Source organism: Callithrix jacchus, chromosome 2, assembly GCF_049354715.1.
Source record: "Callithrix jacchus isolate 240 chromosome 2, calJac240_pri, whole genome shotgun sequence".
In the NCBI taxonomy this organism is placed as follows: Eukaryota; Metazoa; Chordata; class Mammalia; order Primates; family Cebidae; genus Callithrix; species Callithrix jacchus.
This window is the reverse complement of record NC_133503.1, coordinates 39617603-39644751: the sequence shown is the minus strand read 5'-3', so window position 1 is coordinate 39644751 and position 27149 is coordinate 39617603. Positions and strand designations below refer to the sequence as shown.

At 41.6% G+C, this 27149-nt stretch overlaps 4 protein-coding genes across 4 annotated transcripts in view; all 4 read right to left on the bottom strand.

The window, feature by feature from the left end:
• PCDHB4 (protocadherin beta 4) overlaps positions 1-27149 on the bottom strand; it is a 212976-nt gene that overhangs the window by 78384 nt on the left and 107443 nt on the right. The window lies entirely within an intron of this gene.
• LOC100398186 (protocadherin beta-13) lies at positions 5006-8010 on the bottom strand. The gene has a single exon (XM_017968324.5). The coding sequence runs from the start codon at positions 7733-7735 to the stop codon at positions 5339-5341; it is 2397 nt and encodes a 798-aa protein (XP_017823813.4). The 5' UTR covers positions 7736-8010; the 3' UTR covers positions 5006-5338.
• PCDHB12 (protocadherin beta 12) lies at positions 9834-13661 on the bottom strand. The gene has a single exon (XM_017968327.4). The coding sequence runs from the start codon at positions 13470-13472 to the stop codon at positions 11085-11087; it is 2388 nt and encodes a 795-aa protein (XP_017823816.2). The 5' UTR covers positions 13473-13661; the 3' UTR covers positions 9834-11084.
• PCDHB11 (protocadherin beta 11) lies at positions 14281-22260 on the bottom strand. The gene has a single exon (XM_078361313.1). The coding sequence runs from the start codon at positions 22090-22092 to the stop codon at positions 19699-19701; it is 2394 nt and encodes a 797-aa protein (XP_078217439.1). The 5' UTR covers positions 22093-22260; the 3' UTR covers positions 14281-19698.

Below are 27149 nucleotides of genomic sequence, written 5' to 3'. Positions count from 1 at the left end.
ACATTCTTGCATTTATCTAAAGGTAATTCAAAAACAAAGAAGAGTTTTAACATCTTATTAACATGATCACATCTGCATTAAAAAAATCAGTTTGGCTGCAGTATGGAGAATTAATTTCAGGGGGAATGACTGGGGGATCAAGGAGATCCGATAAGAGATGATGATAGTCTGGCTGAGGGTACTGCCAGTAAGGATGGAGAGAAGAGGGATGAGTAGAAAGGTATTAGAAGATGAAACATTTTCAACTGTTGGTTGATAGACTGCATGGGGAGGAAGAGGGGAAAGACTCAGAGATGATATCCCACCTCTGAAGTGAGCAACTGGATGCCTAGGAGTGCCATTCACAAGGTAGGGAATGCTGAAAAAACATGAATGGGGTGGAAAAGATGAAGTGTTCAGTTTTGAACATGCTGATATTAAGATAAGTGCCTGTAGAATGTGTGTTTGTGGTGTGTGTGTGTGTGTGTGTGTGTGTGTGTTTGCATATAACTGAAGCATAGGAAATAAATCTGGGCTGGAGATATGAACTTTGGGATTAGTCAGTATATATGGTGATTGAAACCATGAAAGCTCTAGGATAACCAAGCAAAAGTATGTCAAATAAGTATAGAAGAGGCTTGGCACAGAAATATGAGAAACATCTTCATTAGAGGAGACAGGGCAAGAAGTATATTTGAAAAGATAAGGAAGGCTCAGAGTTCAAAATCATGAAATCAAAAGCAAATAGGATTTTAAGGAGATAAGGAAGGTCAACAGCTGAAAATGCTTCAGAAAAGTCAAGAAAAATAAGTATGACAATTATCTATTTGACATAAAAAGATGGTCATTGTGGAGGATTCAGATAGATATCTGACAAAATCTGTTTTCCCTTGCTTCTATAGGAATAGAACTATACCCAGGTACATGATCATGAAGATTGATTGCCCATCCCAGCCTCCCTTGTAGTTTTGGTGTGGCCAAGTCAATTAAGTTCCTACAGATGGATTGTGAGCAGAATTTCTGTCTGCCCCTTCCAGGTCTGGAATAGAAATCATCTGGATATGCTTCTTTCTTCTAAGCGAGCTAGAACCTGAATATGGCAGTGACCCAGCTATACCCATGCAGATTATGGTATTGCCATAGGGAATGTTGAAGCAATTACTTGAAAGAAAATTTGATTCCAGAAGGATTGTAAGATCAAAGCTGCCCTACATACCTAATAATTTTTACATTGCTACTGTCATGTGAAAAACAGAGACATGTTAAAGTCACTGTGTCATTGCATCACATTGTTTCCACAGTATAATCTTACTGAACTTGCACAGAAATCTTTGATAAACTTTGCAATAGCAGTTTCAATAGAACGGTTATGAAGAAAATTAGATTTTACTTCACTGCCAAGTGAGAGGAATGAGGAAGCAAAAATGAGATAGCCCTTTCAACAATTTTTTTTTTTTTTAAGTAGAGTCTCCGTCTCTTGCCCAGGCAGGAGTGCAGTGGTGCAATCATGGCTCACTGCAGCCAGGCTCTCAAGAAATTTGTAAAGAATGAACAGGCTGTTAAAGGAATAAGAAATGCATTGGTATCTGGAGAAGAATTCAGACTCAGAGGTTATTTTTTAAGACTAGAGAAACTTGAATATATTTTAAATGCCTATGTGTAATATTCAATAGGGAAGGAGAAAAGATACAGAATAGATAATGCAATTCCCCTAGAAAGGGTATTAAAGATAGGATCCAGGTAATGTATGAAGGGATTGGACTCAGACTGGTGGGAGAGACCACAGCAGGTGAAAAGTATAGATACAGATGCTGTTAAAGCTGTGGAGTAGGGGATAGGAAAATGAATTTCTTATTTTATTTTATTTTTATTTATTTATTTTTAAAGATGGAGTTTCACCATGATGGCCAGGCTGGTCTTGAACTCTTGACCTCAGGTGATCCACCCACCTCGGCCTTCCAAAGTGCTAGGATTACAGGCATGAGCCACCGCGCCCAGCAGGAAAATGAATTTCTAGCTGATGGATTTTATTTTCTCAATAAGGTATTAGGCAAGTTCATCTGCTAAAAGGGGATATGTAAATGGTAGGGTAAGAAGTTTAAAGTAAGATAAGTAGGTTTAAAATAGATATTGTGGTGAATAGAAAAGAGAGCTCATTAGAAAAATTATAAAAGGAGTTCTTGGTTTCAGAAGCCCAATTTAGTTTGAATAAATACATTTATAGTGGCAGTGGCTTTGCTGATTTTGTTAGTATGGTCTTAACAGAGTGCAGCAGCCCAGGTGTAAGAGAGGAGGAGGACTATGTTCATGTGGGCTGAAGTTTTATCAGGTGGTTTTAGTGAAGGAAAATTGAACAAGGGAATTTGGAATACGGGCATGAGAGTGATTGGGAGTGGTAAACCAGGAAATCAGCTGGATAGGAAGGAAATTAGAACAGGAGGGTTTGATAGGTAGTAGCAGCATCATGGAATGGAGCTCCTGATAAGCTCAAAGACAAGATGTGATATGAACAGCAAAATGAGAAGATTATAGGCACAGAAAATTGCGCTCTCAGAAGAAGATATTTTAAATTATTATATCATAGAACGGTTTCTAGGTGGGGAAAAAGTACAATATCTAGCCAGGGCATTAATGTCTGAACAACAGGGGTAGAGGTAAAGACCTAGAGACTGAGAGGTCATGTTGTTAGATTAATCAGTGGATTCACTGATTAAGTTCTTTATCTTTCTATTTTGAGTTATTTAATATAACTTATTAAATAACTTATTTCAGTTATTTTCAAGTATCTAGTGGTAGAACTTGAAATAGAAAAATAAAGAGAACAATGTATTTGTAAGATAAAATGTTTTTATGTCCTTTTTCCCCCCCCATACCCTTGCCTAATTAAAAAAATCTGTTATTTGGTTTTTATTGTAAGGGTTTTTGAGAGAATCCATTCTGTTAGGCCGGGCCATCTCTTGTGTCTCTGTTTTCTGTGTCCTTTACCCCCACTGGATATAAAATTATGTTCTAAGTTACTTACAACCAATAGTTCTTTCATGTAAAATTGGCTGATACAGCTTGATTCCTATGCACTGTTTTAAATATAACTATAAATGAGGTCTTTGATGCATAAGAGCAAAATTTGTTTTTAGCAATACATTCTAGGAGAATTGGTTGGTTAAATGTATTTAAGCTCCTGGTCACTCTTCATAAGAGCCAGGAAACACATAGTTCTTTTTATAAAGACAGGAGTCCTGCTGCTCATTTATCTAGAAAAACTGGAAGTAATAGGACAAGTACTTGGCCCTTTTCTCCACTGTTGCACCTGCTAGATTTTCTATCTGAGGAATTGAACTACTCTTTCCTCCTCCACCAGTAGAATTAGGCTGCAGTGAGCCATAATTGCACCACTACACTCAAGCCTACATGACCGAGTGAGACCCTGTCTTTAAAAAATAAACAAAGAAAGAAAGAAGAAAAGAATAATTACTCAGTTGACATAGTTCAACAGAACTGGTAGTGAAATCTTAGTAAGAAGTGTAAACATTAGGTTGTCTAAGATATGCTAGAAAGAGAGATTATACTTCTTGGTATTACCAACTGACTAATACCCAGTCCCTCTACAATGTTAGGATGAAGTTTTAAAATATCTTCAAGAAGCAGTTGAGGCCAGGTACTCACACCTGTAGTCACAGCACTTTGGGAGGCGGAGGCAGTGGATTGCTTGAGTTCAATAGCAGTCTGGACAATATGATGAAACCCTATCTCCACTAAAAATACAAAAATTAGTGGATGTGGTAGCCCAGGCCTGTAATCCTGGCTATTTGTGAGGCTGAGGTGGGAGGATCACTTGAGCCCTGGAGGCGGAGTTTGCAGTGATTGGAGATTGCACCACTGTACTCCAGCCTGGGTGACAGAGCAGGACCCAGTCTCAGAGAGAGAGAGAGAGAGAGAGAGAGAGAGAGGCAATTGAGTCTATTTTGTGGCATTGGAAAGTCATTTTACTCATCCCCACAAATTTCCTCTTTCCCATGCTTGCTCTCTCTCTCTCTCTCTCACATACACAACTCCTTTGCCTTTATACTCTTACTCATTTTGTTATCCTACATTTTTCTCCCACAACATACAGACTTTATACTTTTTGATAACATTCATGGAAAATCTTCCTACCATGAAGTCTTTTTCTTACATAGTAATGTCAGATCCTCAAAGGCAGGAGTGGTTTAATATGAGACAAACCTACTTCTCTACAATGGTTTGAAAAATTTTTTAAATTAGAACCTAAAGGACTATTTTTGAATACTCTCAGTGTTCAACATCTGGTATACTTTTACATGCTCCAGAAAAGTGGTTTTCAAACTTTGGGCTACTACCCATTAGTATACCATGAAATAAATTCAGTGGATCATGACCACATTTGAAACTTTAATAGAATGAAATAATATAGGTAATTTCAAATTATGTCACAAAAGACTAAGCATTGTTGACAAAATTTCTTTCTTTTAAGCTTGTGTGTTGCCAAATATGTAAAATATTATCTTAATCTTGGTTGTAGTAAAAAAAAGTTTGAAAAATAGTTTCTGGTGTATATACATTATATTTTATGATAGTAAGGGCAAAAAAATTTTAGACATTAACACACAAGTCCACTTTGTGCCATACAAATTATTATTTGGGTACAGGCGTCTGCACTCCACTAGATTGCATTAGGGTCTTGTGACATTAATTAAACAATTATAGTTTCATACCCCTAGATTCTGTGAATGGCCACAATCTTAAGGTGCTTGCATAATCCTCTCCAGGATGAATGAGGAAAGGAAACTAAGAAACTGGTCTTCTAACCCTTTCAAATCAAGTGGTAACACTTAGAGTTGTGTCATAGGATATAGTTTTTCTGGTTTACTTTGGAGAGGTAATAACATATTTAAGGTTAACTAAAAACATACTGGATTAAAAATCACAAATGATGTACCTTAATAGCAATCATTATTTTAAAACTGCAAAAATAAGAAAAATCAAATGAAGAAATGCTGGAAAATTTGAATGACTTCTAAACTGGTCTATTTTATTTTACTGTAAGTATAATTGTGTGTGAAGTTCAACTGAAGAGAGGAACATGGAAAAATGTGATTTGGTATTGTTCTTTAGGGAGGCAAATTAATTAAAATTAAGAACATCTAGGTTAAAGAGTGAACTGCTACCTTTTAAGAACCAGGAATAAAGGTAAATGTTCACTTAAAAGCAAAGGGAGAAAGAACAGGAGAAAAATCGCGAGTAAATCAGTACAATTTTAAATACACACAAATTGGGGGAAATAAACATTGGCATAGAAATGCCACAAAATAAAATACTTATTGAATATAAAAGTCGATTATGGTCACTGAATATTGAACCCAAAGCTATCGGGGAAGGTAGAATTTTCCTCTATTTCTTTCCCAGGGCACTGGGGAGAGAAGTTGGGGATAATCGGCTTCAAGAATTTGAATTCATTTGTCCCGGAACCTCCCGTCAAACAAACCTCGTACTGGTAGTTCTGGGACAGGGTCCCGGTGCCGCTCACGTCCACCAGATGCCCTGGAAACGGGCCCTTGGGCACCGAGCAGCCACCCACCGAAGCCGCCCTGCTCCTCCTGCACAGCCGCACCGCCAAAAACAGGAGCACCGAGAACAGGAAGAGCGACGACACCGAGGCCAACGCCACCACCAGGTAGACGGTGAGCGAGTCGGCCTGGGCCTGGGCCGGGGCCGCCTCCGGGAGGGGCAGGTAGGGCTGGGAGAAGCCGTCCACCAGGAGCACGTGCAGCGTGGCGGTGGCCGAGCGCGGAGGCTCGCCATTGTCCTTGACCAGCACCAGCAGCCTGTGCTTGGCCGCGTCGCGCTCGCTCAGCAGCCTGGCGGTGCGCACCTCGCCATTGTGCGCCCACACGCCGAACAGCCCGGGCTCCGTGGCCTTGAGCAGCTGGAACGACAGCCAGGCGTTCTGGCCCGAGTCGCCGTCCACCGCCACCACCTTGGTCACCAGGTAGCCCGGCTCGGCCGCCCGGGGCACCAGCTCGGTGCAGGGCGCGGAGCCGTTCTGCAGCGGGTACAGCACGAAGGGCGAGTTGTCGTTGGCGTCCAGCACCAGCACGCGCACCAGCGCCTCGCTGCTCAGCGCCGGGGAGCCGCGGTCTGTGGCGCCCACGCGGAACTCGAACGCCTGCAGGGCCTCGTAGTCCAGCGACCGGAGGGCGAACAGGTGTCCGTTGTCCGGATTGATGGAGACCAGGGAGGCGAGGGGCAGGTGCGGGTCCTGGGGCGGCAGCAGCGAGTAGGTGACCTGTGCGTTGGTGCCTGAGTCTCTGTCTGTGGCGCTGACGCTGCCGATGTGCAGGGCGGGGCTGTTGTTCTCGCGGAGGAAGAGGGTGTAGGAGGTTTGTGTGAAGGTGGGGGCGTTGTCATTGACATCAGAGACCAGCACGGTAATATTGAGCTGTGTTTTCAGCCTAGGGGCCCCCAAATCGGTGACGGTGATGGTGATGTTGTATTCATCTCTGCTTTCTCTGTCCAGTGGTCTCTCTGTTAGTAGAGTGTAAAAGTTTCCCACGGATTTCAGGAGGAAGGGTAGATCCTCCGGAATGGAGCAACTTATTTTCCCATTTTCTTCTGAATCAAGATCTGAGACACTGAAAAGTGCAACCACAGTTTCAGGCGCATCCTCAGGTATTGGGCTGGTAAATGCAGACATGGTAACTTCTGGAGCGTGATCATTCACATCCATCACTTGAATCAGAACGGTGCATTTTCCAGAAAAGGTTCCAGCATCTCTTGCCTCAACATTGACTTCATAGGACTGTAAATTTTCGAAATCAAGTTGTTTTTTAAGTTCAATTTCTCCTGTCAAGGGATTGATCTTAAAGGTTTTGCCAATCTCGTCTGAAGCTTGGAAAAGTGAATAGGAAATCTCTCCGTTGACTCCTGTGTCTACATCCGTGGCAGAGACCTTGACAACCAGGAAGCCTACTGGACTGTCCTCAGAGATCTGCACCCTATAGAAAGGCTGCTCAAATTCAGGGGCATTATCATTGACATCCAGGACTTCGATGTAGACCTGAGCAGTGCCAGATCTGGGTGGAGAGCCACCATCCAGGGCTGTAAGTGTTAACCAGAGCTCAGCTTCCTCCTCTCGGTCCAGCGCTTTGTCCAGCACCAGCTCTGGATATTTCCTACCATCACTGCGTTTGCGGGTGAGGACCCGAAAATAGGAGTTGGGGCTGATTACATAGCTCTCAATATTATTTTGGCCTACATCTAAGTCCTCAGCATTCTTCAAAGGAAACGTAGTCCCAGGAGGACTACTCTCTGACACTTTTACCAGCATTTCTTTGTCCAGAAATACTGGAGAGTGGTCGTTTATGTCTATTACTTGTAGCTCAGCTTGAAAAAACTCTAAGGGACTCTCTAGCAACACCTGGAAACGTAGCACACAGGGCTCTGTGTGACCGCACAGATTCTCACGGTCCAGTTTCTCATTTAGCAACAAATCCCCGGTCTCCTGGTTGAGCTGCAAATGTAGTTTGTTCCCTCTGGAAACAACCCTAACCCCCCGCCTGGAGAATTCCCTCTGCTCCAGATCTAAGTCCTTTGCTAAATTGGTTACAAAGGAGCTACCCTCAGTTTCCTCCACCACAGAATAGCGCCTAGGTTCCGCCGCGCCCGCCAGAGATAAGCCCAAAAGGAGAAAGGAAAAAAGGACTTGCCTTTGTCTGCAAATGAACTTCCTGCTGGCCTCCATTGCTCTTGCTTTGTTCAGCTTCCAGGGAGGAGGGTTCCGTGGGACTGTAAAGTCACCAGTATCTGAGGCTATGGTTATTTCACAGGTGCCTCAGAATTTTTCCAGGGAGTAGTCCTTTCCAGAGAACCCAGACCTCGTCTCGTTAGCATCCAAGCTTCCCGTAGGCTTCCGGGTTCTGCTGTTTTTTGAGGGTTAATGAAGCTGCAGCTGCAGTTTGCTTTGTACCTTCTAATCCTGCAGCGCCATGCTTTGTACCTTCTTATCCTGCAGCGCCACCAAGCGTCCTCACAGAATCTTACACTTCGTGGGATCATAATAGATGTAATATTCTCAACTCTGCCTTTATGTACCCAGGGGCTATGTAACATTACAACACCACCTTTAATATCGCCGAACGTTATTGAGCAGACAACTGACAGAAGGAGAAATTACATTAGTCTTTGAACAATGCTAACTGAGTTTGGGGCAAAAAGGAAATATTTAGGTAACAGTGTAGAGCTTGGCAAAAAGAATATATGCAGAAAATTTGAAATATAATTGGAGTTAACATAGGCAACATTTAGATCTTTTTTGTGTGTGTGATGTCCCCAAGATCCCCTCTTCCTTTTATTTTAGTAAGCCATTCATTTGATCTATATTTAGCAAGCATATGTAGAGTTCTTACATTGTAATAGTTTGGTGCAGGAGTTTCAAATTTGAGAACTTTCGTAAAGCTTGGCAACTGAAACATGCTGGAACATGAATTACTGAAGTCTCTCTTGGAAATAAAATCTGTTGGGATAGTGTATGCATTCGCTGCAGGATATTTAGAAATGTTGGTGTCCAACCGGGTGCGCGTAGAGGGAAACGTGCACGTTCCTTTCTTGGACAATGAGACACTGTTGGACACCGGTGACTGGTGAATGACATTGTAGGACCCCGGACCTGGGATATCATTCTTCTTATGAGAAAATCTCTTGGCTTGACTATTGAATCCTTTTTTTTCTGATTCTGGAATTATCCAAGCTTGGGATTTAAAAGAAATGGAGGATTGTGTTGGATATGCAGCAGTAAAACCTGGTCGGGTCCTGGGGGCTGAATCTCCATTTAGATCTTTATACTTTTATTTCCATGAACCACAGGAATAATTAGTAGCTGTGAACCTCGAACAAATTATTTAATCGCTCTGTTTTAGTTTCCTCACCTGTAAAGTAAGAACAATAATAGCACCTACCAGATAGGGCTGTTGTGAATTACCTACCTCACAGATGAGGAAACTGATGCAAAGAGAGATTAATCTTAAAAATAAACTATATACCCGATATGTGGCAATTTGATGCTATCAAGTAGCTGTGTCTGCATAAATCAATTAATACAACTAGAAACACACCTCAAAATTCAAATAGTAGAAGAATACAGGAGCATGACTATCTCAGGTAGAGAAGATATGTCAAATAATGAAGGGAAATGAACAAGGAAAGGCTGTAGAGTTCGTCTAAAGAGGGAGAAAATCTGTAACAGCAGAGGTAATTTTTTTCTGGGAAGGATGTCCTTTTGTGTTACCTCCACTTCTAACAGCATCAATTTAAAAAACTTTTACTGTGAAATGTTTCAAATCTCATAAAAGGAGAGGAGTGTAATTAACCTCCAAGTACTCAGAACTAGCTTCAACTGTTATCAATGTTTTGCCACAATTCTTGACTCTATGCCTTCAGTATTTTCACATTCCAGAGGAACTGAATTTTCACCCAGAAATACTTCATTATACATTTCTTTAAATGCATAATGACTTTAAATGACCCTAAAATACCCTTAAGTACAATGCCATTATCATACCTAAAAACTAAGTTAATAGTATTTAATGCTCATCTATATTCAAACTCTTCCAAGTGTTTCAAAGTCACTGCTGTTGTTCGAATCAAGATCCAAACAAGATCCACACATTGTATTTGATTGGTAGACCTCTTAAGATCGTTCTTAGTGTAGACCCCCCTCCTTCTATTTTTAATGCCATTTATTTGTTGGAGAAAGTGGATAATTTTACCTTCAGACCGTGAAAGCAATTTAAGATTTGACTGCTGTGAGGTGTTTTCCCTTATATTTCATCCCACCAGTGATATACAGTAATACTACCTTTATTAAAGTTACCAGCACAGATTTATAATATATTCAGGACACAACCATGCAAAAATTACCTATTTAAAAAATAACAGTTATAAAGTTTTATAACAAACAATGCTTCTCCTTAACTTCTCAGAATTTCTAAAAATTTAATGATCATCTATGTTGTATATTACACATATAAAACTATTCTTTTTCTTAAATTTTCCTGATTCAGCAGTGCAGTATAATTAATAGAAAACTGCTAAAAAACAAACTCTAAAATCAGAAAGATGTATTACAAATGTAAGTATGGGTGACTCTGGAAATATACTACCATGTGAAGAAAACAATTAACTAATAATGCAATCAGAATTATGTAGTATTCCCACTCAGTACCATTAATCTTTTCTGTTAAATGAAAGTTATATGTTCAGGAGAAAATGGGATGGCATAAGTTCCTCTTTCAATTTTGTTTCTTACTTGAGATTTGGAGAGATCAGAGCATTAGTAATAATAGCTAAAATTGATTCTCATAAAAGCAGGATTATTGGTTTGTAAGAAAATAAACCATAGATAAATACATACATTATTATTTCTAAATAAAGATTGAACAGTAGTATGAATATGGTAAAAACATTTCTTCTCTTGGCCAGACGATATCTAATGACAAAAATTCGTATGGAATTGGAGCAAGGTCACTGACCCAAAGTCAGACAGATCTAGGATGGATGCTCAGTTTTGTCACTTATTGGTTAGTGGACCTTAGTGAACTTACTGAATCTCTAAGACCATCTATTTATTCATTCCTAAAATATCATGCCACATATGTTTCTTCTGAGATTAAAAGTGTTTAAAATAGTGTATAATTCATAAAATGAGTGTTTCAAAAAATTTAAAAGTTATACTACAATCTATGCTTCTGAAACTAGGGTAGGTATACCCAAACAGCATTCTAATCAACTCAGGAAATGAGAGTCACAGGAAATATTGAAAACAATGGAAAGCAATTTAAAATGTCTCAAGACTTACCATTTAATAGACTTTATATTAAACATAATTGTTAGACATGAAGCATTATCGATATACATTTCCTGATTTGTGTAGGGTCCTTGGTACTAAATCTGGATACTTTTCTATGCAAAATTTATTTCATGACTCGAAGAGTACATATTTGAAATGATCTAAAAGCACTCCTTTGCAGGCACCTCACAATAAGTTCCTAAATAGAAATGTATTCATACGCAAGGGTTTTAGTTTTCGTCCTTTGTCAGAAACCCAAATTATTCTGAAACGGGAGATTTTCTTCGACTCCTCCACTTGTGCTCTGGGGTAGGAGGTTAGGAATAATTGGTTTCAGAAACTTGAACTCACTTGTCCCGGAACCTCTCGTCAGACACACCTCGTACTGGTAGCTCTGGGACAGGGTCCCGGTGCCGCTCACGTCCATCAGATGCCCTGGAAACGGGCCCTCGGGCACCGAGCAGCCACCCACAGAGGCCGCCCTGCTCCTCCTGCACAGTCGCACCGCCACGAACAGGAGCACCGAGAACAGGAAGAGCGACGACACCGAGGCCAACGCCACCACCAGGTAGACGGTGAGCGAGTCGGCCTGGGCCTGGGCCGGGGCCGCCTCCGGGAGCGGCAGGTAGGGCTGGGAGAAGCCGTCCACCAGGAGCACGTGCAGCGTGGCGGTGGCGGAGCGCGGAGGCTCGCCATTGTCCTTGACCAGCACCAGCAGCCTGTGCTTGGCCGCGTCGCGCTCGCTCAGCAGCCTGGCGGTGCGCACCTCGCCATTGTGCGCCCACAAGCCGAACAGCCCGGGCTCCGTGGCCTTGAGCAGCTGGAACGACAGCCAGGCGTTCTGGCCCGAGTCGCCGTCCACCGCCACCACCTTGGTCACCAGGTAGCCCGGCTCGGCCGCCCGGGGCACCAGCTCGGTGCAGGGCGCGGAGCCGTTCTGCAGCGGGTACAGCACGAAGGGCGAGTTGTCGTTGGCGTCCAGCACCAGCACGCGCACCAGCGCCTCGCTGCTCAGCGCCGGGGAGCCGCGGTCTGTGGCGCCCACGCGGAACTCGAACGCCTGCAGGGCCTCGTAGTCCAGCGACCGGAGGGCGAACAGGTGTCCGTTGTCCGCGTTGATGGAGACCAGGGAGGCGAGGGGCAGGTGCGGGTCCTGGGGCGGCAGCAGCGAGTAGGTGACCTGTGCGTTGGTGCCTGAGTCTCTGTCTGTGGCGCTGACGCTGCCGATGTGCAGGGCGGGGCTGTTGTTCTCCCGGACGAACAGGGTGTAGGAGGTTTGTGTGAAGGCGGGAGTGTTATCGTTGACGTCGGAGACCAGAACGGTTGTATTGTACTCAGTTTTCAACCTGGGGGTCCCCAAATCAGTGACGGTGATGGTGATGTTGTACTCGGCTCTGCTCTCTCTGTCCAGCGTTCTCTCTGTTTCCAACGTGTAGTAATTATTAACGGACGATTTTAGCACGAATGGAAGGTCTTCCGGGATAGAACACACCATCTTTCCGTTGTCCCCAGAGTCTCTGTCTCGTAGACTAAAAACCATAACCACGATCTCCGGTGTATTTTCTGGGATTGGACTGGTAATTGATGACACAGTGATTTCAGGAGCATTGTCATTTACATCCATCACCTGAATTCTAACTGTAGATTTTCCAAAAAGTCCTCCCCCATCTGTGGCTTGAATGATCATTGAGTATGACTCAATTGATTCAAAATCCAAAGGTGCTCTTAAAGTAATTTCTCCAGACTTTTGATGACTTTCAAATGTCTTGTGAATATCTTCTGAGGCATGGGAAAAGGTATAGGATAGTTCACCATTTGTTCCAGAGTCTAAATCCCAGGCTGAGACGGTCACAACCAGGGAGCCAAGGATGCTGTTCTCTAGAATCTCCACCTCATAAAAAGCCTGCTGAAACTCAGGGGAGTTGTCATTAACGTCCACAACCACCACCCTGACCAAGGCAGTTCCAGACCTGGGAGGGGACCCGCCATCCAGAGCAGTGAGGATGAAACTGAGCTCCGGTTGCTCTTCATAATCCAGCGCCTTGTCCAGGACTAACTCGGGGTATTTCCTATTGTCTGGATTGACTCTCATTTTAATGTGAAAATGAGAGTTGGAGCTTATCGTGTAGCTTTTTACAGCATTGATTCCTACATCTAAATCCTTTGCACTTTCAAGCAAGAACACAGCACCAACAGGACTGTTCTCTGGGATTTCTAGGAGCATTTCTTTTTCCAAGAAGACAGGAGAGTGATCATTTATATCCCTGACCTGGAGCTCAATTTGTAAAAACTGAGTGGGGTTTTTCATTAACACCTGGAAATACAGCACACAAGGCTCGGTGGAACCGCAGAGCTCCTCCCGGTCAAGCGTTTCACTTAAGAGCAAATCCCCAGTGTGTGTGTCTAACTGCAAACACTCTTTGTTATCATTAGAGACCACTCGAGCCCCACGCGAAGACAGCTCACTCACCTCCAGTCCCAGGTCCTTTGCCAAATTTCCTACAAAGCTTCCACTGTGCATTTCCTCTATCACCAAAAAGCGCCCAGGTTCAGAGCCCGCTTGAGACATTCCCAGCAAAACAAAGAAAAGCAGGACTTGCCTTATCTGCAGTGTGCCTGCTCCTCCGTTTTCCATAGCTTCTTTTCCAAAACCCCAAAATCTTCTTGCAGAATTGCCTCAGTTCCACTTGGCAGTTCCGGGAAATATGCCTCTCATCTGTCCACCAAATCCTCGGAAACCTATGGATTTTAACCCTGTTGAATGGCTTCTAGGTTGTCCCTTAAAGGATTGTTCTTTCTGTCTTCCCAATTCTCTGCCTGTACTGGATAACAGGGTCTTCAACGTTTTCCAGGGTTAATTTTTTCTTGGTATTATCCTGCAGCGCCACCATGCGTCTCCACAGATTTTCAGTTTGATGAATACTGCCTAAATTTTGTTTACATAAATATCTTCCAGAAGCAAATATTGTGTTTAAATAAATCCTTCTGTTTAAGTGGTTTAAAATATATTCTATCTTCCATAATAATCATTTTTTTATTCTTTAAGGTTTGTGACGATGTTTGTATTTGTTTTAAAGCATTTATTCAATGTCTTTCCCCACTCTCCTCACAACCAAACATGCTCAATTGTGGTGAATACAGATATGAGATGTGATTCCTGGCCCCCAGGAATTTGTAGTGTTTCTGAGATGATTGTAAGCCTGAAATAAGCAGGGTATAACCGATTGTTGAGCTGAATGAAATTTTATCAGTACTGGCTTTCCTTAGGTGGTTAGGAAGATCATCTCAGAAGTCCTTTCTGAAGTTATGAAACTGTATTAATCATGAGATAAGGCATATCTAGGTCATTGTGACAGAATAAAAAGTCTTATAGATTCCCTTAATAGCAGTGAATTATGAACTGGTAGAAAATGAAGCAAGATATTGGGGTAGAACACATTATGTAGATCTATCATTTATTTCCAGTTTTTCATAATTTATTTAAAAAAGTCATAAGTACACAAGCATGAACAAGTTAGTTTCATTAAAGCAGATTCTTACCCCTAAAGCTGACTTCCCCCAGGCTCCCAAAATTTATTGCAGCCACAACTGTGGCTGTTTTCTCTTTTAGCTCAGGAAAAGAGATTCAGAGTCTATCTCTAAACATAGAACAAAAACCTAAAACCTAACTTTCAGTCTGATTAGGCCAAGTAAGATCATGTGCCTGCCACTGAAGGAATAATTGTTTCAAGAGGTATGGAATTATGGGTAGAGATTTTAGTCCTAGAATCTAAAGACCTATTTCTGGCCCTTACTTTGTTTTAATCCTGTCTGGGACCACCTCTTAAGCTTGGGATGGTTTCAGTCCTAGCCAAAGTACATTGTTGGTTCATAATGAGGGAGATTGTTTGGAATAGATGCTAAGGTCCCATCAGTGATGTTTACTATAGAAGGTCTCAAAGTGCACTAAGAATGGATGGAAGAAGGATCCAACAAGTCTGCATTTTAAAATATTAAATTCGAATAATATTCTTAAGCTGGATACATGGTTGAAACAGTAATTGGTACAGAAGGGTAAAAGTTGAAAAGTAGATGGATTGACTATACACAATCAACCTCTCTTCTTTTAAAATATGCACTAAAGTGTCAGAAAAATAATTAAAATGGTAGGAACTAACAAAGATTAAGAATGCGCAAGTGAACACACATATGTTTTTCTAGGACAGAAAGCAGGTGGAAGAGCAATTAAGTTAGCAGTTCCAAAAAATGCCCCTAAAGTTCCTGCATTGAAGATACTCACAAGATACACAATCTCATTTAAGTACAAGATTTGGAGGAACCAGATGTATAAGAAGACTGAAGTCAGTTAAGGATGGAAAAAAGTTATTAGTTGGAAGTATGTGTAAAGGATAATTAAATTCTCTATTCTTCTCATCATCCTACATAGACAGAAATGTAGCTCACAGTCAGAGAATAGAAAGTTTATTCTCTGGAGAAATTTAATGGACTTTCTTTAGTCTTGGGGATCTAGGAAGAGGTGAGCACAAGCGTGAGGTGTCAAACTGAAAATAGGAAGAGTAAGCAAACCTTTGCGTTTTGCATGGTGAGACTTCTAGTCCCTTTCCATATAATACTCTTAGATTGTAGAATGCAAGATATATACCTGGCCCCCAACCCATCCCACACAGTGGATGTAATAGAATATTAACCTGGAGAATATGAAAGTCCCAAATAAAGACACAATTGATATTTTGGGTCTCCTAAGGTAATAGCCGTATCCTAGCATGGTTATATTAGAATGGAGCCTTGCCATCAACAGGTACTGTTCATTCAGAGTTGATTGTCAGCATTTTGATGTATCATCCTTCTAAAATATGAGAAGATAGCCAAGGCATTTGAGGAAATGCCTATAACATAACATAGACCAAAACTACCACCATCACTACCACCATGAAGAAAAGGAACAATAATATAGAAAGCAGAAGAAAGCTTTTGAAAATGTCAGATTAATATTCCCAGAGAAAGAAAATCTAATAAATGCTAATACTTATTTAGTATTTACTCTATGCCACTCATTGTTCTAAGCGATTCATAATGCAGTTATCCATTTAACCTAAATAGTAACTGTATGAAGTATATATTCCTATTGTAAGATGAAGACTAGGTTAGGACTTAAGTGCTCCTTACCAGCTGTATTATCTTGGACAAGTTCTTAACTCCCCTTAGACTCACTTTCACTTTTAAAGGGAATATATTATAATGATACTATATAATGCATTTTTAAAGAATAGCTTAATTATAAATGACAGAAAATATTACATTTATAAATCTTGACAGGATACCATGAAAAATATTCAGAGAACCAAAAACAGCTCTTAAAAGTAAATATTAGTCAGTCATAAAGAAAAACTTAAATATAAAAGATTGAGTGATTAAATAAATTGTCCAAAAAATGGAACGAGACGCAAAGATAGAATAAGAAAGGAAAAAAGGCTTAGAGTCTTATAGAGTCAACCTACGAGGTCTAATATTTAACTGAGATTGTTGTTGAAGTGAGAATTCAGAAAACTCAGGGGAAAAATTATAAGTAAAACATACTAAGAAATTTTTTAAATTGTTTTCATGTAGAGACAGGGTCTCACTATGTTGCCCAGGGTGGTCTCAAACTCATAGCTTCAAATAATCCTCCTGCCTCAGCCTCTCAAAGTGCTGACATTGCAAGTGTGAGTCACCATGCCCAACCAAAATTTCTCAGAAATAAATCTGATAGTCTGAACATTAGCCAAGGGGTCTAGCACACTGTAATTCCAGCTACTTGTACAGCAGAGGCAGAGGGAGTGAGGGGCTGCAGGGGTGCTATGATTGTGCCTGTGAATAGCAACTGCACTCCACCTGGGTGACACATTGAGACACTGTCTTAAAAAAACATGAACAGGGCATAGCCATATGACCAGATTAATAAATAAAGAGCCAGTACTAAGGTATTTTCAGAAGACCAGGGGAATTTTTTTCAATGCTCCCAGAACGAAAAAAGGGGGAGATCACATAAAAAGACATAGAAATCAGAATGGAATCAGTCTTCTGAACAGTAAAGGAGCAGTCCTCTTGAAATCTGAGGGGAAATTATTTTCAACCTAGAGTGGTATGCTCAAACTATCAGCCAAATGGCAAAAAAGAAAATAACACAGCAAGCTCTCAAAAAGTTTTACTTCCTCTGTATCAATTTTAATGAAGGTATTGAGAGATGTGTATCAACAAAATAAGAGAGTAAACTAAGGAAGAAGAATATATTGGATCTTGTAAAAGAAAATCAATAAGGAAAATATTTTTAAAAGTCCTAGGGTGACAGCCTGTAGCGCAACCAGTACAAATGAAGCAGAAATCTGGGCGAAAAGTCACCAAGAAATAAGCATAATTGATAGGTATCCGATATATTTGTATATTTTGAGAAGAAAGAGGTTCAAATGAGAGAATGTAAGGAAACTAATAGCAGTAAATGGAAAATTACATAAGCACAAAACAACAATTTTCAGCTCTAAGAAAAATGTTTTTCAAGAAAGGAAATGCGATCTCACTACACTAATGTGTATTTTGAAAAAAACCTTAGCAATATGGACACTATTCGTTTAATTAAAAAAAAAAAAAAAGCTAGGCTGGGCATGGTGGCTCATGCCTGTAATCTCAATAGTTTGGGAGACTGAAGCAGGCGGATCACCTGGGGTCAGGAGTTCAAGACCGGCCTGACCAACATGGTGAAATCCCATCTCTACTAAAACTAAAAAAATTAGTGGGGTGTGGTGGTGGGCGCATGTAATCCCAGCTACTTGGGAGACTGAGGCAGGAGAATCACTTGAATCCAGGAGGTGGAGGTTGCAATGAGCCAAGATCATGCCACTGTACTTGAGCCTGGGTGACAGAGTGAGACTCTGTCAAAACAACAACACACCAAACTGTAACAATTCTATTGGGAGAACAGGAGAAAGGGAAAGGGAATGTGCAGTGTTTATATTAGTTTATATTAGTCAGAAAGAAAATCTTTTTTAAAAAACCATAGCAAGAAATGATTAAAGTATAAATAAATGGAATATCATGATATAACAGTAAAAACATATATTTAGAAGTATTGAGGTAATTCTAGAGGAAGCCACTCAACAGAAGCAGACTGGAAGTTAAAGAGAATATTGTTTTTCTTTCTTTCTTTTTAGAAGATGGAATCTCACTCTGTCACCCAACCTGGAGTGCTATGGCAAGATCTCGGCTCACTGCAACCTCTGCCTCCCAGATTCAAGTGATTCTCCTGTCTCATCCTCCTGAGTAGCTGGGATTACAGGGGCATACCACCACACCCAGTTAATTTTTGTATTTTTTAGTAGAGACTGGGTTTCACTGTGTTGGCCAGGCTGGTCTTGAACTCCTGACCTCAGGTGATCCACCCACCTTAGCCTCTCAAAATGCTGGAATTACACGTGTGAGCTACCCCACCCAGCCAAGCCACTGAGCCCACCTTTGTTTTTCATTATAACCTTTAGTGCATCTTGATTTTTACATTTGAAAATAATGAACTAAATTTACAAAATAAAAGGAAAAGTGAATATTTTTCCAACAGTTCACCAATATTCTTACCCACAAATTCTCAAAATGTTTTAATATTTCTATTTATGTTAATGCAGTTTATTACATTTTGTTTGTATTATAAGACATGATCTGTACATGTAAGCATTAAAAATATTAGCCAAGTAAGTGTAGTGTATTTAAGAAAATAATACAAGCACAAAGGTATTAATGAAATTTAATATTGATCACAAAATAATATTTAATTCACCATGAGCACATAATAATGAAATGATGTATGATTTAAAACTAAACTATGGGGCTTTTTAAATTAATAAATAGAATGTTAGAATAAGGTTGGAAGTGCAGATATGACTTCTTCCATGAAGGAAGTACAATACACAGGTGGTTAGGATCATAGGATGCAGGTGGTGAAAAATACTAGGAGAGGCTCCGTGTGATGGCTCCCACCTATAATCCCAGCCTTTTGGGAGGCCGAGGCAGGTGGATCACTGAGGTCAAGAGTTACAGACCAGCCTTACCAACATAGTGAAACCCCATCTCTACTAAAAGTTCAAAATTAGCTGGGTGTGGTGGCACACCTGTATTCCCAGCTACTTGAGAGGCTGAGGGAGGAAAATCACTTGAACCCAGGAGGCGGAGATTGCAGTGAGCTGAGATTGCGACATTGCACTCCAGCCTGGGCAACAAGAGCAAAACATTATCTCAAAAAAAAAAAAAAAAAAAAAAAAAAAATCAAAGGAGAAAAATAAAAACTCAGTTTCTAGAATGAAAAATAATAATAAGTAAATTATTGTACATTTGAAAAGGATCAAAACCTTAAAATTATTCTTTAATTGGATACTATCAGTTAATTAATACAAAAAGTATTGACAATGTTATTCACAATAATATGCAATACTTGAAAACTGAAACTAGGCCTGGCGCGGTAGCTGACCCACCTTGTCCCAGCACTTTGGGAGGCTGAGGGGGGTGCATCCCTTGAGCTTCACAAAAAATAAAAAATTAGCCAGGCATGGTGGCACACGCCTGTAGTCCCAGCTACTTGGGAGGCTGAAGTGGGCTGATCGCTTGAGCCCAGGAGGCAGAGGTTGCAGTGAGCCAAGATCGTGCCACTGAACACCAGCATGGGTGACAGAGCAAGACTGTCTAAAAAAAAAACAAAAAACAAAAAACAAAAACGAATTATTTACAAACTTAAAAATACAATTAATTGTACTGCATAACAACACACCTAGTTTAAAACTAAATAATATTAATATGGTTATGTAAAACTAAAACAGTACATGAAAATGTAAATAGTATTCTTACTAAAAATTAAATTCAAAGCTATTTCGAAAGGTGGGGTTTTCTTCACTATTCTTCCCCGGACCCTTTGCCTGGATATTAGGGATAACTGGTTTTAGGAACCTGAAATCACTGGTCCCAGAACCTCCTGCCAGACACACCTCATAGCGGTAGCTCTGGGACAGGGTCCCGGTGCCGCTCACGTCCATCAGATGCCCTGGAAAGGGACCCTCGGGCACCGAGCAGCGACCCACAGAGGCCGCCCTTCTCCTCCTGCACAGCCGCACCGCCACGAACAGGAGCACCGAGAACAGGAAGAGCGACGACACAGAGGCCAACGCCACCACCAGGTAGACGGTGAGCGAGTCCGCCTGGGCCTGGGCCGGGGCCGCCTTCGGGAACGGCAGGTAGGGCTGGGAGAAGCCGTCCACCAGGAGCACGTGCAGCGTGGCGGTGGCCGAGCGCGGAGGCTCGCCATTGTCCTTGACCAGCACCAGCAGCCTGTGCTTGGCCGCGTCGCGCTCGCTCAGCAGCCTGGCGGTGCGCACCTCGCCATTGTGCGCCCACACGCCGAACAGCCCGGGCTCCGTGGCCTTGAGCAGCTGGAACGACAGCCAGGCGTTCTGGCCCGAGTCGCCGTCCACCGCCACCACCTTGGTCACCAGGTAGCCCGGCTCGGCCACCCGGGGCACCAGCTCGGTGCAGGGCGCGGAGCCGTTCTGCAGCGGGTACAGCACGAAGGGCGAGTTGTCGTTGGCGTCCAGCACCAGCACGCGCACCAGCGCCTCGCTGCTCAGCGCCGGGGAGCCGCGGTCTGTGGCGCCCACGCGGAACTCGAACGCCTGCAGGGCCTCGTAGTCCAGCGACCGGAGGGCGAACAGGTGTCCGTTGTCCGCGTTGATGGAGACCAGGGAGGCGAGGGGCAGCTGCGGGTCCTGGGGTGGCAGCAGCGAGTAGGTGACCTGTGCGTTGGTGCCTGAGTCTCTGTCTGTGGCGCTGACGCTGCCGATGTGCAGGGCGGGGCTGTTGTTCTCGCGGACGAAGAGGGTGTAGGAGGTTTGTGTGAACGCGGGGGCGTTGTCATTGACGTCAGAGACCCGCACGGTTATTTTGTACTCGGTTTTCAACCTGGGTGTCCCCAAGTCAGTGGCGGTGATGGAGATGTTGTACTCGGCTCTGCTCTCTCTGTCCAGCGGTCTTTCTGTTTCCAACGTGTAATAATTCTCAACTGAAGATTTTAGCACGAATGGAAGGTCTTCCGGGATGGAACAAACAATTCTTCCGTTTTCTCCAGAGTCTATATCTTGGATACTAAAAACCATAACCACGGTTTCCGGCGTATTTTCTGGGATTGGACTGGTAATTGATGACACAGTGATTTCAGGAGCATTGTCATTTACATCCATCACCTGAATTCTAACTGTAGATTTTCCAAAAAGTCCTCCCCCATCTGTGGCTTGAATGATCATTGAGTATGACTCAATTGATTCAAAATCCAAAGGTGCTCTTAAAGTAATTTCTCCAGACTTTTGATGAATTTCAAATGTCTTGTGAATATCTTCTGAGGCGTGGGAAAAGGTATAGGATAGTTCACCATTTGTTCCAGAGTCTAAATCCCAGGCTGAGACGGTCACAACCAGGGAGCCAAGGATGCTGTTCTCTAGAATCTCCACCTCATAAAAAGCCTGCTGAAACTCAGGGGAGTTGTCATTAACGTCCACAACCATCACCTTGACCAAGGCAGTTCCAGACCTGGGAGGGGACCCGCCATCCAGAGCAGTGAGGATGAAACTGAGCTCCGGTTGCTCTTCATAATCCAGCGCCTTGTCCAGGACTAACTCGGGGTATTTCCTATTGTCTGGATTGACTCTCATTTTAATGTGAAAATGAGAGTTGGAGCTTATCGTGTAGCTTTCTACAGCATTGATTCCTACATCTAAATCCTTTGCACTTTCAAGCAAGAACACAGCACCAACAGGACTGTTCTCTGGGATTTCTAGGAGCATTTCTTTTTCCAAGAAGACAGGAGAGTGATCATTTATATCCCTGACCTGGAGCTCAATTTGTAAAAACTGAGTGGGGTTTTTCATTAACACCTGGAAATACAGCACACAAGGCTCGGTGGAACCGCAGAGCTCCTCCCGGTCAAGCGTTTCACTCAAGAGCAAATCCCCATTGTTTATGTCCAGCTGCAAATGCTGTTTCTTATCCTTAGAAACCACCTGAGCTCCCCGTGAGGACAGTTCTCTCACCTTCAGCCCCAGGTCCTTTGCTAGATTGCCTACAAAACTACCGCTCTGCATTTCCTCTGCCACAGAAAAGCTCCCAGTTTCAGAAACTGCCTGAGACATTCCCAGCAAAACAAAGAGAAGCAGGACTTGCCTTATCTGCGGAGTACATGCTCCTCCGTTCTCCATAGCTCCTCTCCTGTAAGCTTCTGGCAGAATGGCTTCAGTTTCGGGGAATGCCTCTCTGACCTGTTCACAAAATCCTCAGACGTCTAAGGATTTTACCCCTGTTGAACGACTTTTAGGTCGCCCTCTTGAAGGCTTGTTCTTTCTATCTTCTGATTTTCTGTGTGCACTGGATGTCAGTGTCCACAATGCCATCCAGTAGTTTTTTTTCTTTTTTCCACGACATTATCCTGCAGCGCCACCAAGTGTCTCCATAGATTTTCACAATTTGGTGAAAGCTACCTAAATTCCATTCTCTTTTATGTCCTCCAGAAAAAAAATATTGTTTTATTCATTGTGTTCAAGTGATTACAAATATATTGCACCTTCTCTAATAATGGTTTCATATTCTCTTTAGTTTGAGGTGCTGTTAGTATTCATCTTAAAGCATTTATCTTTCTCCACTCTCCGCACAACCAAACCTGCTTAATTGTGTATACAGAAATACAAGATGTGATTTCTGGCCCCAGTGGTTTGTAATCTCTCTGAGAAGATTGGAAACATGAAACAACAATAATATTAATCTGAAAAAAATCCATTGCTACTTGACTTTCCTTAGGTCGTAAGGAAAAAGGCAAAGTATACATGGGTCATTTTAGAAGCTTTTCAGAGAATATGAAACTGGATTAACCATGAGATGGGACATACTTTGATAGTTATGATAGCACTGGAAGGCATTCATATAGATTTGCTTGGTAGCAGGGAATTGTGAACTGCTAGAAAGTAAAGTAAGACATGGGGAGTAGAGCATATTATGAGAATCCTTGAGGTAGTTCCAGCTTCTCAAAAAAAAACTAAGTACACAAGCACAAGCATATTAGTTTCATTTAAAGCAGGTTTATTCCTAAGACTGGCCTCCCTCAGTTTCCCAAGATTTATTCCAGAAACAACTATGGCTTTCTGCTTCCTTTTTCAGCTTAAGAAGAGAGAATGAGAGAGATTTTCTTCCTCAATAATAAACAAAATTTTAGCCCTCATTCTGGTTAGACCAACTAAGAGCACTTCAGCCTGTTGCTTAAGAAATCAGTGTCTCAGTACATATAGGATTAAAGGTAGAGATTATAGTCTCAGAATCTAAAGACTCCATCTTTAGCCCTTTGTTTTATTCCAGTCAGAGATTACCCCTCAAACCTGAGGTGGTTTCAGTTCTAGCCAAAGTGCATGGTTGCTACATAATGAAGTAGATAGTTGGAACCTACCAATGATGTTCATTATTAAACATCTCAAAGTACTCTCAAGAATGGAGGACATCTAAGAAGTCTGCATTTTTAAAATGATAAATTTTAATTACATTCATAAAAATGTGAACTAGATACATGGTTCAAAAATTATCAGTTCAGAAGAAGAGAACTTGAATAGTACGTGGATTGACTATACAATTATCCTTTGTCCTTAAAGCCCCTCTAAAATGACAGAAAAGTAATGAAAAGATATGCACCCACAAAGGCTAAGAATACATAAGTGAATACACAAATATCTGATGATAGAAAGCAGATGAAACAGCAGTTGACAACAGTTCCAGGAAATGTCTAAAATAAATTTCCTGCCTTGGAGATACTAAAAATAAACGACTGGCTTTTCCCCACATAATCCTAGTAGGTACTGGACTCGGAGGAACCAGGTGTATAAGAAGGCTGAAGTTAGGTAAGGACTTTAAAAAGAACTTATGCAGGCCGGGCGTGGTGGCTCAAGCCTGTAATCCCAGCACTTTGGGAGGCTGAGGCTGGTGGATAACAAGGTCAAGAGATCGAGACCATCCTGGTCAACATGGTGAAACCCCGTCTCTACTAAAAATACAAAAAATTAGCTGGGCATGGTGGCGCGTGCTTGTAATCCCGGCTATTCAGGAGGCTGAGGCAGGAGAATTGCCTGAACCCAGGAGGCAGAGGTTGCGGTGAGCCGAGATCGTGCCATTGCACTCCAGCCTGGGTAACAAGAGCGAAACTCTGTCTCAAAAAAAAAAAAAAAAAAAAGAAGAAGAAGTTATTAGTTAAAAGTATGTACATAGAATAGTTGAATTCTCTGGGCTTTTCACCATCCTACAAAGACAAGAAAATAACTGAGAGCCAGAGAATGGAAAGCTTATACTCAGGAGAAATTAGATCATATTCTGTAGAAATTATACTATCTCCAGTCTTGGAGTTCCCAGGCAGAGCTGAGTGAAAGTATGAGGTATGAAACTAAAGATAAGGAGATTAGGCAAAACATTACATTCTGAATAGTGATACTTCTAGCCCATGATACTCTCAGATTGTAGAACACAATATATATGTCTGACCTCTTTTCTATCGAACCCCAAAACACTGAGTATTGTGGAATTCTATCCCGGGGAATATGAAAGGTGCAGATAAAGCCTTACATGTATGTGGGGGTTTCCCAAGGTAGTAGCTCTATCCTAGCATGGTTACATTAGAGTGAAGCCCTGTCATCAACACTCACGAAGGGTTGACTGTTAGCATTTTCTATGTCATCATTCATATATATGACAAGATAGCCAAAGATCATAAGACATTTGAGAAAATGCCTACAACATGAAATAGAATGACCAAAACTAATACTACCGCCACACAAACAAAGCAACAGGAGGGAATAGATATAATTCAGAAAACAAAAGGCTTAAAAAATGCCTGATTAATATCCCCAGAGAAATAAAATGTAATAAGAGCTAACACTTACTGACTTATTCTAAGTTCATGATTCTAGTACCTCATGTATTTACCCACTTAATGTTAGCAATAACCCTATCAAGTACATATTTGTATCTGGAAGACAAACAATAGCTTAAGGCTTACGTGCCCCTTACTAGCTGTATAACCTTAGGCAAATTCTTAACTTTGCTGTGACTCACTTGGAAATTTTAAAATCGGTACAATAATAACTTTTACTATATAATGCATATTTTTTTGAGACAGCATCTCACTTCATCACCAGGCGCCAGGCTGGAGTGCAGTGGTGCGACCTGAGCTCACTGCAACCTCTGCCTCCCGGGTTCAAGCAATTCTTCTGCCTCAGCCTCCCAAGTAGTTGGGACTACAGGCACGCGCCACCATGCCCAGCTAATTTTTTTGTATTTTTAGTAGAGACGGGATTTCACCATGTTGGCCAGGATGTTCTCCATCACTTGACCTCGTGATCTGCCCACCTAAGCCTCCCAAAGTGTGGGAATTACAGGCATGAGCCACTGTGCCCAGCCTATAATGCATTTTTAAATAATAAATAGATTAATTATAGGTGAGAGAAGATTTACATTTGCAAATTTGTAACAGGATGTTATGAAAAACCAAAAGAGCTCTTAAAAATAAACATTTGTTACCCAGAAAGAAAAACTTAAATCTGAATATTGGATAATTAATTAAAGTGCTTAATAAATAGAACAAGAGATGGAAAAGAAGAAAAATAATATAATTTAGAGTCTCAGAAAGTCAACCCAGGAGGTCTAATACCTAAAGAGATTCTGATTAAAGTGTGAATGTAGTAAACTCAATGGGTAAATTATTAGTAAAACATTTCTCAGAACTTACAGTGAGAGTCTATATGTTAACAGGGTATGCCTGCATGACCAGATTCATAAATAAAATGCCTGTATTAAGGTATTTTCAGAATACCAGGAGAAAGTTTTTCAATGCTTCCAGGGAAGGAGGTAAGAGAGAAGGACACATAAAAAGAGGTAAGCATCAAAATGGAGTCAGTCTTCTAAAGAGCAACTTGACACACAATAGTAAAAGAAACAGCTTCGGCTTTCAACATCCAAGGGAAAATTCATTTTAATCTAGAATTTCATACCCAGTAAAACTATCCAGCAAAGGAAAACAAATCAAACAAAAACGATGTCTTCACAATGAAGAAAGGAAATGCAATTATAGTACAGTACACAAAGGCATATTCTGAAGCACTTAGCAATATAGATACTAACTACTAATTTAACTAAGAAACTGTGACATCTATATTGGGAGAATAGGAGAAAAATAATTTGCAATGTTTGTATGTGTTTGCTAGTTTGGAAATAAGAAAGCTAAATGCTTTTCTATTATACAAAGAAATGATTCAAGTACAAAACAATATCAAGATATGGCATCATAAACATACAATTTATAAATATTGAGATAAATTCAAGAAGAAACCACACTGCAGTAAGGGACTGAAGGAAGAGCTAATTAAAATACTATGAAATGTTAGTAATATATATATATATATATATATATATATATATATATAGCATATTTTTAACATATGGTAATGTGAAAACTAATTAAACTACTGTTTTTTATTCTAACCTTTAGGTCCTCTTGATTTTAAAAATTTTGATAATTAAATTTGCAACATAAAAATGAACATCAATTGGGGAACGATCCAAGATGGCCAATTGATAACAGCTCGGGATTGCAGCTCTCAGTCAAAGCGCAGAGAACTAGAGGACGCCACACTTTCAGACAAATTCTGGTCACTCAAGGAGCAGAAGATCCCCAGTGGAGGAACCACACGGTCGCCAGCGACTCTTGTGGCCTGGCCGGCGCAGCGTTTTCGCAGGCACCTCGGTGCGGCAGTTCTTGGAGCAGAGTAAACAGGGCTGGCTCCCCTTCTGATGGAGGGTTGGAGGACCCACACGGGTCCCCAGCACGACTCCTGAGACCGGCACAGCGGCTGTGACAGCACCTCAGGGTGGCTGCTCTCTGCGCAGAGTAAACGAGACTGGTTCCCCTTCTGACCCAGGTTTGGAGCCTGGGGAAGGCAGACTCGCCCATTATGGACACAAGAAGGAAGCCAGACAGGAGAATCCTGGGCAGAAAAGCACCATCAGTCTTAATGCCACGTTCTGGCCCTGGGAACTAACAACGTGGACGTCCAATCAACAGACCTAATCTGAAAGTTGGTAATTTCAAAGACAACAGGAGGATAAATGTACAATGACGGGAAAAAACCAGCATAAAAAGGCTGAGAATACTCAAAATCAGAACGCCTCTCCCTCTAAAGCTGATCACAGTTCCACATCAACAATGGAACAAGGCTTGAGGGAGAATGAG

What these genes read in the sequence shown, in the direction of transcription:
- LOC100398186 (XM_017968324.5), bottom strand. Translation starts at nt 7,735, where the DNA reads ATGGAGGCCAGCAGGAAGTTCATTTGCAGACAAAGGCAAGTCCTTTTT.
- PCDHB12 (XM_017968327.4), bottom strand. Translation starts at nt 13,472, where the DNA reads ATGGAAAACGGAGGAGCAGGCACACTGCAGATAAGGCAAGTCCTGCTT.
- PCDHB11 (XM_078361313.1), bottom strand. Translation starts at nt 22,092, where the DNA reads ATGGAGAACGGAGGAGCATGTACTCCGCAGATAAGGCAAGTCCTGCTT.